At 39.7% G+C, this 16,194-nt stretch overlaps 1 protein-coding gene across 1 annotated transcript in view; it reads right to left on the bottom strand.

Annotated features, from left to right (window-relative positions):
- DNAH5 (dynein axonemal heavy chain 5) overlaps nt 1-16,194 on the bottom strand; it is a 336,377-nt gene that overhangs the window by 255,372 nt on the left and 64,811 nt on the right. Inside the window, exons 2-7 of the mRNA XM_049768362.1 lie at nt 13,808-13,942; nt 11,405-11,489; nt 9,164-9,321; nt 6,361-6,582; nt 4,151-4,288; nt 3,239-3,415 (exon numbers count right to left, since the gene is read on the bottom strand). Of these exons, the coding sequence (XP_049624319.1) occupies nt 3,239-3,415; nt 4,151-4,288; nt 6,361-6,582; nt 9,164-9,321; nt 11,405-11,489; nt 13,808-13,942 (915 nt within the window). The remainder of the gene's footprint in view (nt 1-3,238; nt 3,416-4,150; nt 4,289-6,360; nt 6,583-9,163; nt 9,322-11,404; nt 11,490-13,807; nt 13,943-16,194) is intronic.

The raw sequence follows: 16,194 nt of genomic DNA, 5'->3' as shown, positions 1-16,194 counted from the left end.
TATTTCCTTTGAGGTGCAGAAGCTTCTCAGCTTAATATATTCCCATCTGTTAATCTCTGCTTTCACTTGCTTGGAGAGTGCAGTTTCCTCCTTGAAGATGCCTGTAATGTCCTGTAGTGTTTTGCCTATGTGCTGTTCTATATATCTTATGGTTTTGGGGCTGATATCGAGGTCTTTAATCCATTTGGATTTTACCTTTGTACATGATGTTAGCTGGGGGTCTAAGTTTAATTTTTTGCAAGTGGCTATCCAATTGTGCCAACACCACTTGTTGAAGAGGCTTTCCCTGCTCCATTTAGGATTTCCTGCTCCTTTATCAAAAATTAGATGGTTGTATCTCTGGGGAACATTTTCTGAGTATTCAAGCCTATTCCACTGATCTGAGGACCTATCCTTATTCCAATACCATGCTGTTTTGATAACTGTTGCTTTGTAGTACAGTTTAAAGTTGGGAAAAGTAATTCCTCCCATATTCTTTTTCCCAATGATTGCTTTAGCTATTCGAGGGTGTTTATTGTTCCAAATAAATTTCAAAAGTGTCTGATCCACTTCTTTGAAGAATGTCATGGGTATCTTTAGAGGGATGGCATTAAATCTGTATAATGCCTTGGGGAGTATTGACATTTTGATGATGTTAATCCTGCCAATCCATGAGCAGGGTATGTGTTTCCATTTCCGTGTGTCCTCTCTTATTTCTTGGAGCAGAGTTTTATAGTTTTCTTTGTATAGGTCCTTCACATATTTAGTCAAGTTGATTCCAAGATATTTGAGTTTGTGTGGTACTATTGTGAATGGGGTTGTTTTCTTAATGTCCATTTCTTCTTTATTACTGTTGGTGTATAGAAAGGCCATTGATTTTTGTGTGTTAATTTTGTAGCCTGCCACCTTGCTATATGAGTCTATTGTTTCTAGAAGCTTTTTGATAGAGTCTTTAGGGTTTTCTAAGTAGAGTATCATGTCATCTGCAAACAGTGAGAGCTTGACTTCTTCCTTTCCTATCTGGATTCCCTTGATATCCTTTTCTTGCCTAATCGCTATAGCAAGTACTTCCAGTGCTATGTTGAATAGGAGTGGTGAGAGAGGACAGCCTTGTCTTGTGCCAGAATTTAGAGGGAAGGCTTTCAGTTTTTCTCCATTGAGGATAATATTTGCCACTGGCTTGTGGTAGATGGCCTTCACTATATTGAGAAAGGTTCCCTCCATTCCCATCTTGCTGAGAGTTTTGATCAAGAATGGGTGTTGGACCTTATCAAATGCTTTCTCTGCATCTATTGATATGATCATGTGGTTTTTATTTTTCTTGTTATTGATGTTGTGTATTATGTTGATAGATTTACGGATGTTAAACCAGCCTTGCATTCCTGGGATGAAACCTACTTGATCGTAGTGGATGATCTTCTTAATGAGATCACTACTGATATGACAGAGATTCAAAGGGTAATCAGAAACTACTTTGAAAAACTCTACGCCACTAAAAATGAGAACCTGGAAGAAATGGATAAATTCTTGGACTCTTATAATCTTCCACGGTTGAAGGAAGAGGATGTAGCATATCTAAACACCCCCATCACCATTGATGAAATTAAAACAGTAATCAAATGTCTGCCGAAAAACAAAAGCCCAGGTCCAGATGGATTCACTAATGAATTCTATCAAACTTTCCAAGAGGAACTACTGCCAATCTTGGCAAGACTCTTTCATGAAATTGAACAAACAGAAACACTCCCAAATAGCTTTTATGAAGCCAACATCACCTTGATACCTAAACCAGACAGAGACGCTACCAAAAAAGAAAATTACAGACCAATATCACTGATGAATGCAGATGCAAAGATCCTCAACAAAATCCTGGCAAATAGGATTCAACAACCAAACTTTTCAAGATGCCTGTCAAAATGGCAGACTAGGAAGGGGATGTCAGAGAATTCAGGAACACTGGTGGGGTGAAATTGACACCGGTAACTGTTCCAGTGCTGAAACACTGTATGTCTAAAAACAACAAATAACTTTGTAAATTGTGGCACTTTAATAAAATAAAATATTTTCAAAAAGAAGAAAGTGTATGCATTTATTTGAGCAATGCATAAAGTAAGTCTAAGGCATAAGTACAAAGATGAGTTATTATTCATTCTTCAAATGATCTGCATGCATTGAAGCATCAAGACAAATAACTAATAAACACTGTTCTGTGGCACCAATGTGACAATCAGCCTCTGCAATAATCCCTGGGGACCAGGGACTCTGATAGTCCTATTTTAGGGTCTCCCACTTCCCTGATGATGAACATATTTCCGACAGTAATAGGGTGAGTTTACAGAAAGACTGTGGCTTCTATGTTGGGTGCTCTCATGCTCTCTCTCTTTACTCCCATGAAAGCCAGTTGCCATGCTGTGAGAGATCCTAGAGAGAAGCCTGTGTCATAAGGAACTGAAGGAAGCAAGAAACTGAACCAGCAACAACAATAGTAACTGGAAGCAGACCTTCCCCAGCCGAGCCTTCAGATGAACTCAAGCCCAACTGCAGTATCATGAGAACTTGAGTTTAAAACCCATCAGCTATGTTTCACACAAAGTTTGAGCCACAGACTGTTTAAATTGCTACATTTTGGGGGCAATTTGTAACACAGCAATATAAAACTAATATTCCATAAGTTTAAAATAATGTATCTCATAAGTTTTCATTATTACTACTCTGTCTGATTTCATGCAAATCCATGTAATAAGATATGATTCAATATATTTATATATATTCAGATGTGGATAAAATATATTACATATAAATTATAAACAATGCCCTATATATATTATACATACATGAAAACTAATCAACATTCTTTTTCATTCAGAGGCTATTTTCACAGAAGCAAAAATTGCCCAAAAGGCTATGATAGCCAGTTCTAATCTTTTTTTAAATGTATAATAGAAGCCAGAGTAATAGCACAGTGGTGCAGTGTTTGTCTTGCATGCAGCCAAACCAGGAGGGACCCGGTTTGATTCCCGGCATCCCATATGGTCCCCCAAGCCTGCCAAGGGCAATTTCTGAGTGCAGAGCAAAGTGTAACCCCTGAGAGCTACTGAAAGTGGCCCCAAACCAACCAATCAATAAATAAATAATAAAGATTTTTTTTAAAAAAATAAATAAAAATGTATAACATTTTCTTGATCCCAACTACTCTCGAATATGGAAACAGACATGGCAACTTCTCAGTCCTTTCCATAAGGAAAACAAGATTGACAACCTTGAGAAGCTTGGACTTGGCAGCAGCAAGCACTGCCAACACAGCTTTCACATCCGGGCTTTTCAACTGATCCAAAAGGTAATTAAACTTGGAAAGTCTCTTCTTCCAGTGCTCCAACTCTGCTCGGGGTCCAAGGTCATCTGCTTCTTTTCGCAACTGATTGTTTTCAGCAAGAACCTATATATGCACAGAAGAAAGAGGAAACTATGGCTGGAGATATCAAAGATAAACATGGGTGACAAAAATTATGAGTTATGCTATACTGAGCTATGATATACTTTTATTCATTTACCTTTGTGGAATGACAGCCTTTGGCTAATTTAGTATGTGTTTTGAATCCTTCAACAAAAATTTGATTGACTTGTTCTGATAGAAAAACTACTTTTTGGAAAGGCCTGAATGAACTACTGGAGGGCCTGATTTAAGGAAGTTTCACTTGCTATATAAACTTAAAGTAAAAACATCTTTGAAAGCCCCTTTTGCCTAAAGTTAGTTTTCATTATGGCTTTTATTTAATGTATTTTCCAGCTTCATTGAGGACTTTGCTAAGGATTTTTATTTTGAAGATTCAGGCACAAATTCACTTTTGTGAATACACAGAAATAGAAATTCCTCTACTTCTACTTCTACAAAGAAGTAAAATAAGTAAATAAGTAAAATAAACCTTGAGAAAAAATAACAACATGCAATTCTCTAGTTACAAAAGTATATAAAGTCATTACGTTCATCTCTTAGAAATCTTTCTCTTTTTTATTTGCTAATCAGCAAAAATTCAAACTACCTTGAATCTCTTGCTTTCTTTAGAATTTACAATAAAATATGTGGACAAGCAGGAGCACAATACGACAGATCCACCCCTGGCTAATTCAGTAAAGTGGTGTCTGAAACTAGGCTTGGTTTTCTGATAATTACCTGTTCCGTTTGCTTGATCCATACTTTCATGCAACCTTCTATTTTTTCCAAAGTCTCAGGATTATTAGCTAGACTCAAGTAGTCTGTCAGTTCCTTCAAGGTTTTCAATTCAAAAATGTCACACTTCTGAAAGGTCACCTGAATACAGTGGAACTTCAATAAGATGATGAATTTCTAACATATACAAATACTTTTTGGCTGATGCCGAGTTTCAAAGTAGGTTCCTGAGCTCCTTCAAGTCTAATCTTTCCTGCTCCGTAACTTAAGATCTGAGAAGTAGGTTAAGATAAATAATCCCAGGTCTCCCTACAAATGATCGAGACTAGGGTCCAAATGGAGGTCCAAAAAAGTAAAGAGTGAAGCATTACAGAATATGGAAATTAATAAAGAATTTGGAAATTTAAGAGTCAACTTGGAAAATCAATGAAAATAAGAGTGTTCCAAGGGAAATATAGAAGAAAGTAGAGTATCTGATTTCATCACATTTATCCTTGAAATGAGCCAAAGAGAAGGACCCTCTCATGAGGATCATTCCTAGTCATTTGCATGAACTGCAAGTTCAATGACAAATACACAGATGTAGTGAGGGCAAGGATTGGAGAAAGTGGTATTTTGATGTGTTTATTGGGGGGGTGGACCACACACAGTGACACTCAGGGGTTACTCCTGGCTTTGTGCTCATAAATAGCTCCTGGCTTGGGGACCATATGGGATGCCAGGGGATGGAGCCAAGGTCTGTCCTAGGCTAGCACTGGCAAGGCAAACAACTTATCACTTGCTATCACTTCAGTTTCTGATTTGTTTTTGTTTTGTTTTGTTTTGTTTGCTTGGGTTTTTTGGTTTTTGTGTCACACCCATTGATGCTCAGGGGTTACTCCTGGCTATGTGCTCAGAAATCGCTCCTGGGTTAGGGGACCAATGGGACACCTGGGGATCAAACCCAGGTCCATCCTAGGCTAGCATGTCCAAGGCGCTACCCTATCACTTGAGCCACTGCTCTGGCCCCTGATGTGTTTATTTTAACACATGTCTCCACCTCCATGTGTCTCTGCTCCTCCATCCTGCACCCTGATTTCTCCTCTTTGCCTCCACCAACTCAGCTCTTAGTAAACTTCTCAGAGTTTGTTTGCTTGAGTTTTTGCAGGAGAGTGTCTGGGTTTTATGACATAGCACTCCTGACTTCCTATGGGAAGCATCTAACTCACTATTTTTTATTGGATGGGTGGGGCCACATCTGGTAGTGCCAAGGGGTTACTTTTGGCTCTGCACTCAGAAATCACTCCTGACAATGCTCAGGGCATCATATGGGGTACCTGGGAATCAAACCCAAGTAAGACACATACAAGGCAAGCATTATACCTGCTGTATTATCTCTCCAGCTTCCCACTATTTTAATACCTCTATTACAATATTAATTAACCTCATGGAGATACAGCTGAGGTAGAACAATTTCATTTGTCTCCCTTCATTTTAATATGATCTACATGGCAAATAGAATTCAGATATTAGCTAGACTCATCCATCTCTTGTCAGAATAAAATCTATTCAACTTTATCCAACATATCTTAAAAAAATCTAATTCCTCTCTTCCTCCCTCCCAAGGTCTTCTTGTCTTTCTAGTAGGTGTCAATTTTGTCTGCAGTGGGAAGTAGGCCTCATTCCCCTTGGTATCACAAAATCTATTTCTGTAATGTTGACATAGTTCTACATCTGCCAAGGCATCATATGCACCATCCTCATGCCTCAAGTAATCATTAACATCAGCTCATTGGAGATTTCACAGTTTACATAGATTTGCCAGATTTATTCTTAAAGGTCACTAGCTAAACGACAGATCCTGGCCCATCCAGTTATGTCAACTCCTCTCTCCCTTTTAGACTTTGCTTCCTCCTCTCCAGTACCAAATTTCTTTCCTTTTAGGCTGCAGAGCAATTGCACAAGCCTTCATTCCCTTCCCCTTTCCATCCAAATATCACCATACCTAAGTAAAGCCCCACATTTTGACCAATCTTCATTGGGGTCCCTATACATGCATCACAAAAGTTTCAGTGATTTAAATCCACTAACCACCAACACATCTTGCAGAAGCAGTCAGCATGCCCACAAACATTTTTTCATGATTTGTGAATGAAGAAGATCTAAGTCTGACACACTTTAGACATTGCATTTTCTCCTCCCAGAATTCATGGAAATGTCTTACTTGCTCTTACCTTCTCCTTCAGGCTCTCCTGTGCACTCAACAGCACACTCGCAAAGCCTTCTAGAGAGTTTAGGAACTCCTGACGAATGCTGGAAGCTTCTTGAAGACCCTCCAGCTCACTCCAGTCATGGCTGGAGGCCCTAAGAGCAGGAAGGAAGATATCTGACAGCAAACTTCTCACACTATTAAGAAGACCCCCATCTGCAGTGTCCATCATGTTAAAGGTCACCTCCTGAAAAACAATTCAGAGATCTTTGACTGTAAACACCACTTTAACTACTAAGTCATGAGTTAGTGTTATCATTAGCCTAATAGTTCCTGGTAAAATGATGAAAACTAACCAAATGGGAAAAGAAAAAAGAAAGTTGACTCTGAGTTTACCCTGGAGCCATGCTACCACCATTGGCATTTTCAGACTCAAATGTAGGCTGTTGCATTAGGTAGGTAAGGTTACACAAGAAGAATGGGGGATGGGGTTATAGTAGGCAAAAGATCAAGAGCTTCATGGTAGAAACCAAGGAAGGCCGTGTGCACTGGTAAGTCGCTGAGAGAGGAGTAGCTAAAACAAAGGTAGTCTCTTGGGGTAGGGGGGCGGGAGGAAAGGGGTACCCATCGGCTTTTTCTAAAAGATGCCAAAATAAAGGTCAATTTGAGATGCATCAGTCACCAGTCCAGTCTTGACCATTTCAGCCAATCCATATGGGAGTTACCTTTTACCTTCCTGAATGGAATTTTGCAAGTCTTTCACTATAGGCAGGTTAGCTGGACTATATTATAGAAAAAGGGTCAGCTTCCAGCTCAGATGAATGAGATAGTGAGTTGCAGTTTTACCCAACTCTGTGGTCTGGCCATTGCCCATTTATATTTTCAGACTTTCAGACCTATAAAATAACTATCTTATCTAAATAATAAGTTTGAGATCCTGGTTCAGACACAAGCATAATATGTTTCTAAATTTCAATTCAAATAAAATTATGAAGCAAGAAGAATGTTCTTCAGTTCATAGCTGCAAGCAGAACAGAGGCCCAATGAGGACAGGGAAAACCTTTATAGATACAATTTACTCGCTCCTGCAAAATGATCCACTTTTACAAATCTCATTTTAAATATATAAAATGCTCCATTAATAAATTACACATGGTGCATTCCTTTTTTGTTTGCTTTGGTTTTTGGTTTTTAGGTCACACCCAGCTGCACTCAGGGGTTACTCCTGCCTCCACCCTCATAAATTGCTCCTGGCAGGCTCCGGGGACCATATGGGATGCCGGGATTCAAACCGGGGTCTGTCCTGGGATGGCTGCGTGCAAGGCAAATGCCCTACTGCTGTGCTATCACTCCGGCCCCTACATGGTGCATTCTTTTTCAAAGGAAAGATCTGGTACCAAAGTGATAGCACAGAGGGTAGGACATTTGCCTTGCACGCACTGATACGGATTCGACCAGCATCTCAAATGGTCCACTGAAACTGCCAGGAGAGATTTTTGAGCAAAGAGCCAGGAGGAAACTTTTAGTACCACTGGGAGTGACCCAAAAACAAAAATAATAATAATAATAATAATAATAATAATTAATAAATATAAGGAAAGCCCTATCGTGACAGAACCATATAAAATTTTGTGAATAAATTATTTATTTCATCTAAGATAAATGGGACATGCCCTCTTTGTTGCTGACCCTTGATGTTTCAAAAAGACTTACTGGATACAGAAGACTGACTACAACAACTGGTACTGAGCAGAACTTTTCCTGGGATCATAAATAAAGACTCTATTCTAGGCATCATCCTAGGATCTATGCAAAAACCAAGATCTCTAATTACAGAGGACTGACTTTGACAACCATGACTGAGCCGAACATTTCCTGGCACCATAAAGAAGAGCTTGGGTTTTAATAATGAACATGTCCGAAGCCTGTAGTTGGTCTCATGACAGACAGTATACTCCAAGGGTATCTCTTAGGCCAAGAGAATTTTCTTTCTAATTTCCCCAATATTTACAAACAAAGAAAAAAAATTGCCACATCTACCTCCCATTTTTTATTTATTTTTTGGTTTTTGGTTTTTGGGCCACACCCGTTTGACGCTCAGGGGTTACTCCTGGCTATGCACTCAGAAATCGCCCCTGGCTTGGGGGGACCATATGGGACGCCGGGGGATCGAACCGCGGTTCGTCCTACGCTAGCGCTTCAAGGCAGACACCTTACCTCTAGCGCCACCTTCCCAGCCCCTCATTCTTCTTTTAATTTTGCTTATACTTATAGGTTCTAGACAAGAGCTCCTGCTGCTTTTTTTTTTTAACAGAACCATAGAACATTAATCATCTTTTCTGCCTACATTTCTATCTTCCTACAAATTGAGAAAAGAAAAAGAAATGTGGATGGGGCCCATGGGCCAAACAGTCTCAGGAGCATGAGTGGAAATAAAAAAAATGGTCAAACCTAAATACCCAATCCAAAGTCAACAACAATAGAATCAAGAGACCCAAACTACAACACGATATACACAAAAGGGACCTGTTACACTAGTAGTCCAGGGGATTAAGGGTGGAGGTATGGGATGCTTGTGGGAACTATGGTGGAGGAAGGTCAACACTGATGATGGGAATTGCCATAATTCACTCTTACTATGGACCTTAAATACAACTGTGAAAGACTTGTAGTTTACATTGGTCTCAATAAAAAATATATAAAAATAAAAGATAGCCCCAAAAAAATACTTGCTGGAAGTTCAAGGTATAATGAGCAGATCTGTTATCCCCATGTGAGTGGGAGGTCATAACAAGGTAATTCAGGGTGAAAGATCATGGGTCCCATACCCGATGGATGTTCTCAGGGGTAATGGCTTTGGAACTATCGGTCCTGATGAAGAACAGACACAACCCAGTCAGAGCGACGTCTCTTCCCTCAGTCACAAACACCTTGGGTTTCTTTATCTTTCCAGAAGGACTGACTCCACCTGCAGCACCAAGTTGGCCTACAAAGTGCAAATGTAGAATTAATTTCACAAATTCTCTTTATAGTCTAGAGGGGCTCACCATTTGATAACAAAGCTTAACCATTTTTAATAAAGGTTTCTGGTTAAATTATTGCCTGGTTGATCAGTCTGTGGCCTTGGATGGGTTCAACACTAGGACAATCTCCAAGTGGTGCGATCCCTGAATGGATCTAAAAGAATCTGATTGATTCCAGAACATAATTTTCATGACAAACTGTTGTTCTGGGTAAAAATAAGAGTGGGAGGAAAAAGAACAAAAAAGTACTAACAAGGGGCCAGAGTGATAATTCAGTGAGTAGGGCACTTTCCTTACATGCATCTGAAACTGGTTTGATCCTCCATATGCAAATGATTCCCTGAGCCTGCCAGAATTCTGTGATCTCAGAACATAGAGCCAGGAGTAAGCCCTGAGCATAGCCATGTGGAACCAAGAAACAAAAAAAGGAGGGAGGTTGGGGCCGGAGAGATAGCATGGAGGTAGGGCATTTGCCTTACATCCAGAAGGACAGTGGTTCGAATCCCGGCATCCTATATGGTCTCCTGTGCCTGCCAGGGGTGATTTCTGAGCCCAGAGCCAGGAGTAACCCCTGAGCACTGCCGGGTGTGACCCCAGAAAAAAAAAAAGGAGGAGAGAGAGGGGGAGGGGGGAGAAGAAAGAAAGAAAGAAAGGAAGGAAGGAAGGAAGGAAGGAAGGAAGGAAGGAAGGAAGGAAGGAAGGAAGGAAGGCAGGAAGGCAGGACGGAAGGAAGGAAGGAAGGAAGGAAGGAAGGAAGGAAGGAAGGCAGGAAGGAAGGAAAGGAAGGAAGAAAGAAAGAAAGAAAGAAAGAAAGAAAGAAAGAAAGAAAGAAAGAAAGAAAGAAAGAAAGAAAGAAAGAAAGAAAGAAAGAAAGAAGGAAAGAAAGAAAGAAAGAAAGAAAGAAAGAAAGAGAAAGAAAGAAAGAAAGAAAGAAAGAAAGAAAGAAAGAAAGAAAGAAAGAAAGAAAGAAAGAAAGAAAGAAAGAAAGAAAGAAAGAAAGAAAGAAAGAAAGAAAGAAAGAAAGAAAGAGAGAAAGAGAGAAAGAGAGAAAGAGAGAAAGAGAGAAGAGAGGGAGAGAGGGAGAAAGGGAGAAAGAGAGGGAGAGAGGGAGAAAGAGAGGGAGAGAGGGAGAAAGGGAGAAAGGGAGAAAGAAAAAGAAAAGGCCCACAATTTAGCCTTATCAAATGTCAGTCCACCAAATTTATTCTAGATCCTGGACCACACTACTGCAAACAGCAAAATTTCTAGTAGTGTCAGCCCAGTAGGATCTCAGGAATTCTGGTGAGGAAGTTCCATAGGAATCTCCTAAACTCAGGGAGTCTAAGGAGTAACAAGTTCATCTAGCACCAACCTCAACCCAGTCAATCCTCAGACAGACTTCAGTAACACCATGAATAGTAAAAACTATTATTATAAATTGACCCTTATGGATGGAAGTTTTTATCATTCCATTTTCCTTTGTATTATAATAAATAATATAAAGTCAATTTGTTGGTGCCTACAGGTTAGGGTGATGGGTAGAAAAATGAGAACACTGGTGGAGGAAAGTCACATGGGTGGCGGGACTGTTGTTGAAACATTGAATGCTTCAGACAATTGTATTATGAACAACAGAGGCAATCATGCTGTTAAAATTTTAAAAGATTTTACATCTTGTTCTGCCTCATAAATTGAGGGGGGAAAAATAGAGTCACTTGAAATTTAAGTGTAAATAAAAATTGATCAGACCTAAACACCAAACCCAAAGTCAACAACAATGAAATCAAGACCCCAATCTACAACAAGCTAAACACAAAGAGGGTCAAGGGAGGTACTGGATGTATGCTGAGAACAGGGGTGGAGGGAGAACAACACTGGTGGTGGGAATGGCCTTGATTCACTGTCACTATGTACCTTAAATATAATGTGAAAGACTTGTAATTCACATTGGTCACAATAAAAATTATAAAAAAAAATTAAAAAGATTTTATAAAGAAAGTTCCCAAAAGTGAGCAACTTTCTCACCTGCCCCCCCCCAGCACAATGTGACAGGATGTCACATCCTACCTGCCTCTGCTGCTTCCACATCCTGATAATAAAACATGAGGTGGCGACGGCCTCCCACAGCAAAAAGCTGATCAACACGTTCAATCTGGGGAAAAGGAAAGGCAAGGGGATGAGCTGGTTGTGATTTTTTTTAGGGGGGGGCAGTGACACTCAGGGGTTACTCCTGGCTATGCACTCAGAAATCACTCCTGGGTCAGGGGACTATATGGGACACCGGGGATCGAACCCAGGTCCGTCCTGGGTCAGCCACGTGCAAGGCAAATGCCCTACTACTGAGCTATCGCTCCAGCCCCTTAAAAGCTGCTTTTAAATCTGCACTTGCTATAATCTTCCCAACAGCTAAGTCAAACCCTACACAGAGATCATAATTTTTTAACAGAAAAACCATGAAAAATAAATGTCTCACTGGGGGAAAGATGCAGTTCAAAGCAGTAATTCAATTAATCATAAAAATAGTTGCTATCTATATACCCTCAAAAAAGAGATTATCCCTCCACATTGGCTCATTTCCTAACATGTTGAACTGTTGAACACAGATATCAAGGAGTGTTTCATTTGCACTCAATTACAGACCAAAGAACAAACCTTTGAACACCCAGTCAAACACACTATCGGTAATTAATATGAAATTATAATAATCAGGAAAGGCAAGAATCACTAAACAGCAGAACGCACTCAAAGGCTCCATCCAATTACCACTTTAGAACATGGTGTATGCCATGAGACTCACTCCACAGCCAGCCAACTGTCAACTGGCCAGCTTCTGTGAAGAAGGGCTTCTTTTAGTCAATAGCACAGTTTTTGTCCCAGCGAGAATAAAGAAATAAAAGCCATGGGCTTCTATCAAAAAGGAAAGAACAAATCTTGGCAAAGATATGGGGAATTCAGAACCTCTGAGTACTTTTGGAAGGAACTGCAGCACATCACTATGGGAAACAGCACATGGCTTCCTCAAATATTAAATATTGATTTAAATATTAAATAATATTCCATTTAAATCAATAATAAAGTTCTGCCTCTCTAACATTGCTTGTGGGTCAAAGCCAGGTTCTTTCTTTAAACTTCCAAGTTTCGGCATTCCTGGGTCCTATACACGACATAGTAGTCAGATGCGGCTTCCTGCACTGCAGAACTTTCTACCCATTTTTCTCACCTGCATTACCCCAAATCCAGATGGCTAGAATTGGGCAGAAAAATCAGGAATAGCATTTTATCTCTGCCACAAACTACCCAACCCTAAATCCACATTACAATCTTGCCTCCTTCTTTGTCTCCATGTTTGGGGGATAATAGTATCTACAGCCACAAATAAAGAGGACTGAATGGAATAACAGAAAGAAAAAGAACCCTTTAGCACAGAGACAGACATATAGTAAATACTTAATAAACAGTATCTGTGCTACTTTGTGTGTGACTTATTTTACTCCACCAGCCCAGCACAGAAAAATGGTGCAGCACCCATGGGAGATTACAGCTACACACATGCTTTTTGCATCCATTCCCAGCTTGGTGTTTAGTGGAATTATGATGGTAGATAAACTGGCAGGACAGGGAATATCTATGATTTAACACACACACACACAGAGAAATCAGCTAATGAGCCAACCAGCATCTCTTTTTACATGGTCACCCATAGCTAGTGATTAAACATTCACCAGCTGGGATGGAAATGGTAGTACAGAGGGTAGAGCACTTGCCTTCCACATGGCCTACCCAGGTTCAATTCCTGATACCCCAAGTCCATTAGGAGTGATTCTGAGTGCAGAGCCAGGAGTAATCCAAGTACCACTTGGGTGTGGCCCCAATACAAAACTAAAACAAAGTAAAGCATTCTCAAGTCTCCCCCTGAAAACAAGACACATCTAAACTGAGGAGGGGGGCTGAGGTCACAGGAATCCTGTGTCTTCCACAGGTCCCCCAGAAAAAAATACATTTGCCAATTTACATTTGCAAATATCTGCTCTTCCACACCCAAGGCCAAACAAAAAACATCAAGCAAATTGCAAATTACAGTGCAGACCCTGAAAAGAAATCATGGCAGAAAACTGGAAATCAGATTAGGGGAAGAAAAAAAGATCAAAATTATTCAGTTCTCTGCTCAAGGGAGATCCAGGAAATGATGCTATAATGCATCAACCCAGGAGGGACCAGGTTGGAGCCACACAGACCCATTAGCAGTTTGAGGGCATTTCTGTTCTCCAGACTCAGGTTCCAGAAAGGCATCTGCCAAACTTCATTAAAGGAGAGAGCAGCTGAAGTGAACATGTGTCCAGAGAGCCCCATTCCTAAGTCCACATGACAGAGTCTCACTTCCAAAGCACCCGAGGGAATTGTGCCACAGGGCAAGGGCCACCCTCCCTGGTACCCACCATTTAAGTCAGAAGAAACATAAATGTGTCCCACCTGGTTCCCATCAAGAATGGCATCTTCCACTTCCTTTTTGTTCAGGCCTGTACAGGTTGCTATTATGGAAAATAAGTAATCATGCCTGGCATCCAAAGAAGCGCGTTTTGCCTCCTTCTCTTCCTTTAGTCTTTGCTACAAAAGAAAAGCACACAAGTATTTCAGGAGAAATGCTGTTTTCCAATGCGGTTCTTCATGCTGTTATAAATTCATGCTATTAATGCTTCCTCAGGTATTCAGAGAGCAAACAGCTTTTTGTTATACCTGTCTTTATGTGGTTGCCTCTATTTTTAAAAAATCATTTTATTTCCATCTTGGAAGTCAGATGCTCTCACTGTTTTGAAATTAGAGCAGACAGACCAGCCAAAATAAGAAAGAAAAATCATCTGCCATCCAGAGATTACTGCTGCGAGCATTTTGGTCCACATCTTTACAGACTTATTTCTATTACTCCCCTATCAAGTATTTGACAGATATCAAAGAAGAGATCTCTCTATTTTATAAACATTCCTTAAGACATTAAAATAACATTTTTCTATTATCCCTCCTACATTTATTTGCATCTCGGTGGTTTCAGATATTAAATTAAATTATTATTTATATATTATATAACATAATATATAATAATTCTATATTATTTACTTTCCAATGTATAATTATTAACTAAAAGGCATATTGAGTGCAAGCACAGATGGCAATGTGAAACATATCTTTTCATACCTACTATGTTTATAAAATACCTACAAAATCTACATCTCTATTGATATTCTACTACAAAACTTTTCCATGCTTTTTTCTCTTGACAACATAGTTCCATATAGTTCCAACCTCTTTAATAACTGAAAAATATTCAACAGTACCAAATGAATTCAACCACTATGACGTTGGTGAATATTCAACTCCAAGTTTACACACCAAGAAAGTAAAAAGGTGATCTTTTATAGACTCTCATTCACTGCTGGGAGAATGTTGACTGGTCCAGCCCTTTTGGAAAACAATATTGATACCCTCCAAAAAAAAAAAAAAAAACCAACTAGAAATTGCACTTCCATATAACCCAGAAATACTACTCCTAAGAATATAAACCAGAGGCCCAAAATCACTATTCAGAAAAGCACTCTGCCTTCCTATGTTTGCCGCAGCACTATTAACAATCTGGAAACAACTCAAGTGCTCAAGAACAGATGAATAGTTAAAGAAACCATAGTTCATCTACACAATGGAAATATGATGCAGCTGTTAGAAAATGAAGTCATGAAATTTGCTTATACATGGGTGGATATTGAGAGTATTATTAAAAAAAAGATAGTATGGTATTAATATCCAAAGACAATAGAGATGAGTGCCAGGAGGCCTTTTTATGGTATGAAACTTGCCACAAAGAGAGGAGGAGTGCAGTTTGGGCAGAGAAGGGACCACTATGACAATGATTGTTAGAAATGATCACTCTGGGCATGAACAAGAGCTGAGTGCTGAATGGAGATAAGATGATATGCAGGAAATCCCTTCAGTAACAATATTGCAAGCCACCATGTCTAAAAGGGGAAAAAAAAAGAAAACAGGAAAAATCATTTTATTTCTATCTTGGAAGTCAGATGCTCTCACTATTTTGAAATTATAACAGACGGACCACCCAAAATAAGAAAGAAAAAGAAGAAAAAATGAAAACAAAAAGACTAGAACACAGAGTTAAAGGAGCAACCTATAATCCTGAGAGTGAGTAAGCAGAGAAACAGAAAAGGCAGAGGGAGACAGCATTACCAGTCATCCAAGGTGAGTGCTCCTTTATGCTCAATAATGCCACAGCAGGATGGCTGGCTCTCTAAGACATCCCTAGTGACTAATATAACAAGATGATCACACACCACAGTTCCTCTGCAGTATGACTAACCAAACAACAAATAGGCTCTCTTTTCTTTCTTGAATTTAGCTCTTTCTGTGGCCAGTTTTCACCAAAAGAATGCAAGAAGGAGTAAGATTTTTATTATACAAAATTCTGGGATTTTGTATAGTATATTCAGCAATTTGCAACTTCATCCTTTGTACTAGAAAGATTCTTCAGAGCCCTGTCACCATGCTGTGAGAAAATCCAACCACACAGAGAAAGGGAGGAGCTGGTGAACTCTGATGAAACGCTGAGCCTGGCACATCTCCCTGATCTGTCTGTCTTCTGTGTGGCATCTACGGGCCTGATTTTCTGTGTGTGTGGCTTCATCTGCAGACAGCTAGCCTTCCCTGGAGGTGAGTTTTTCCGCACAGAAAGGGAAGAGCCAGAGGAGCACAGCAAAGTGGAGCAGCTGCGCATATCATTTAGCCAATGAATACAACCACAACATGTAGAAAAACCCACAATACAAGTGTGACAATGAGGAAACAACACAGGACAA

This window comes from Suncus etruscus, chromosome 2 (assembly GCF_024139225.1).
Source record: "Suncus etruscus isolate mSunEtr1 chromosome 2, mSunEtr1.pri.cur, whole genome shotgun sequence".
Taxonomy (NCBI): domain Eukaryota; kingdom Metazoa; phylum Chordata; class Mammalia; order Eulipotyphla; family Soricidae; genus Suncus; species Suncus etruscus.
This window is presented reverse-complemented; position numbering and strand designations above follow the sequence as displayed.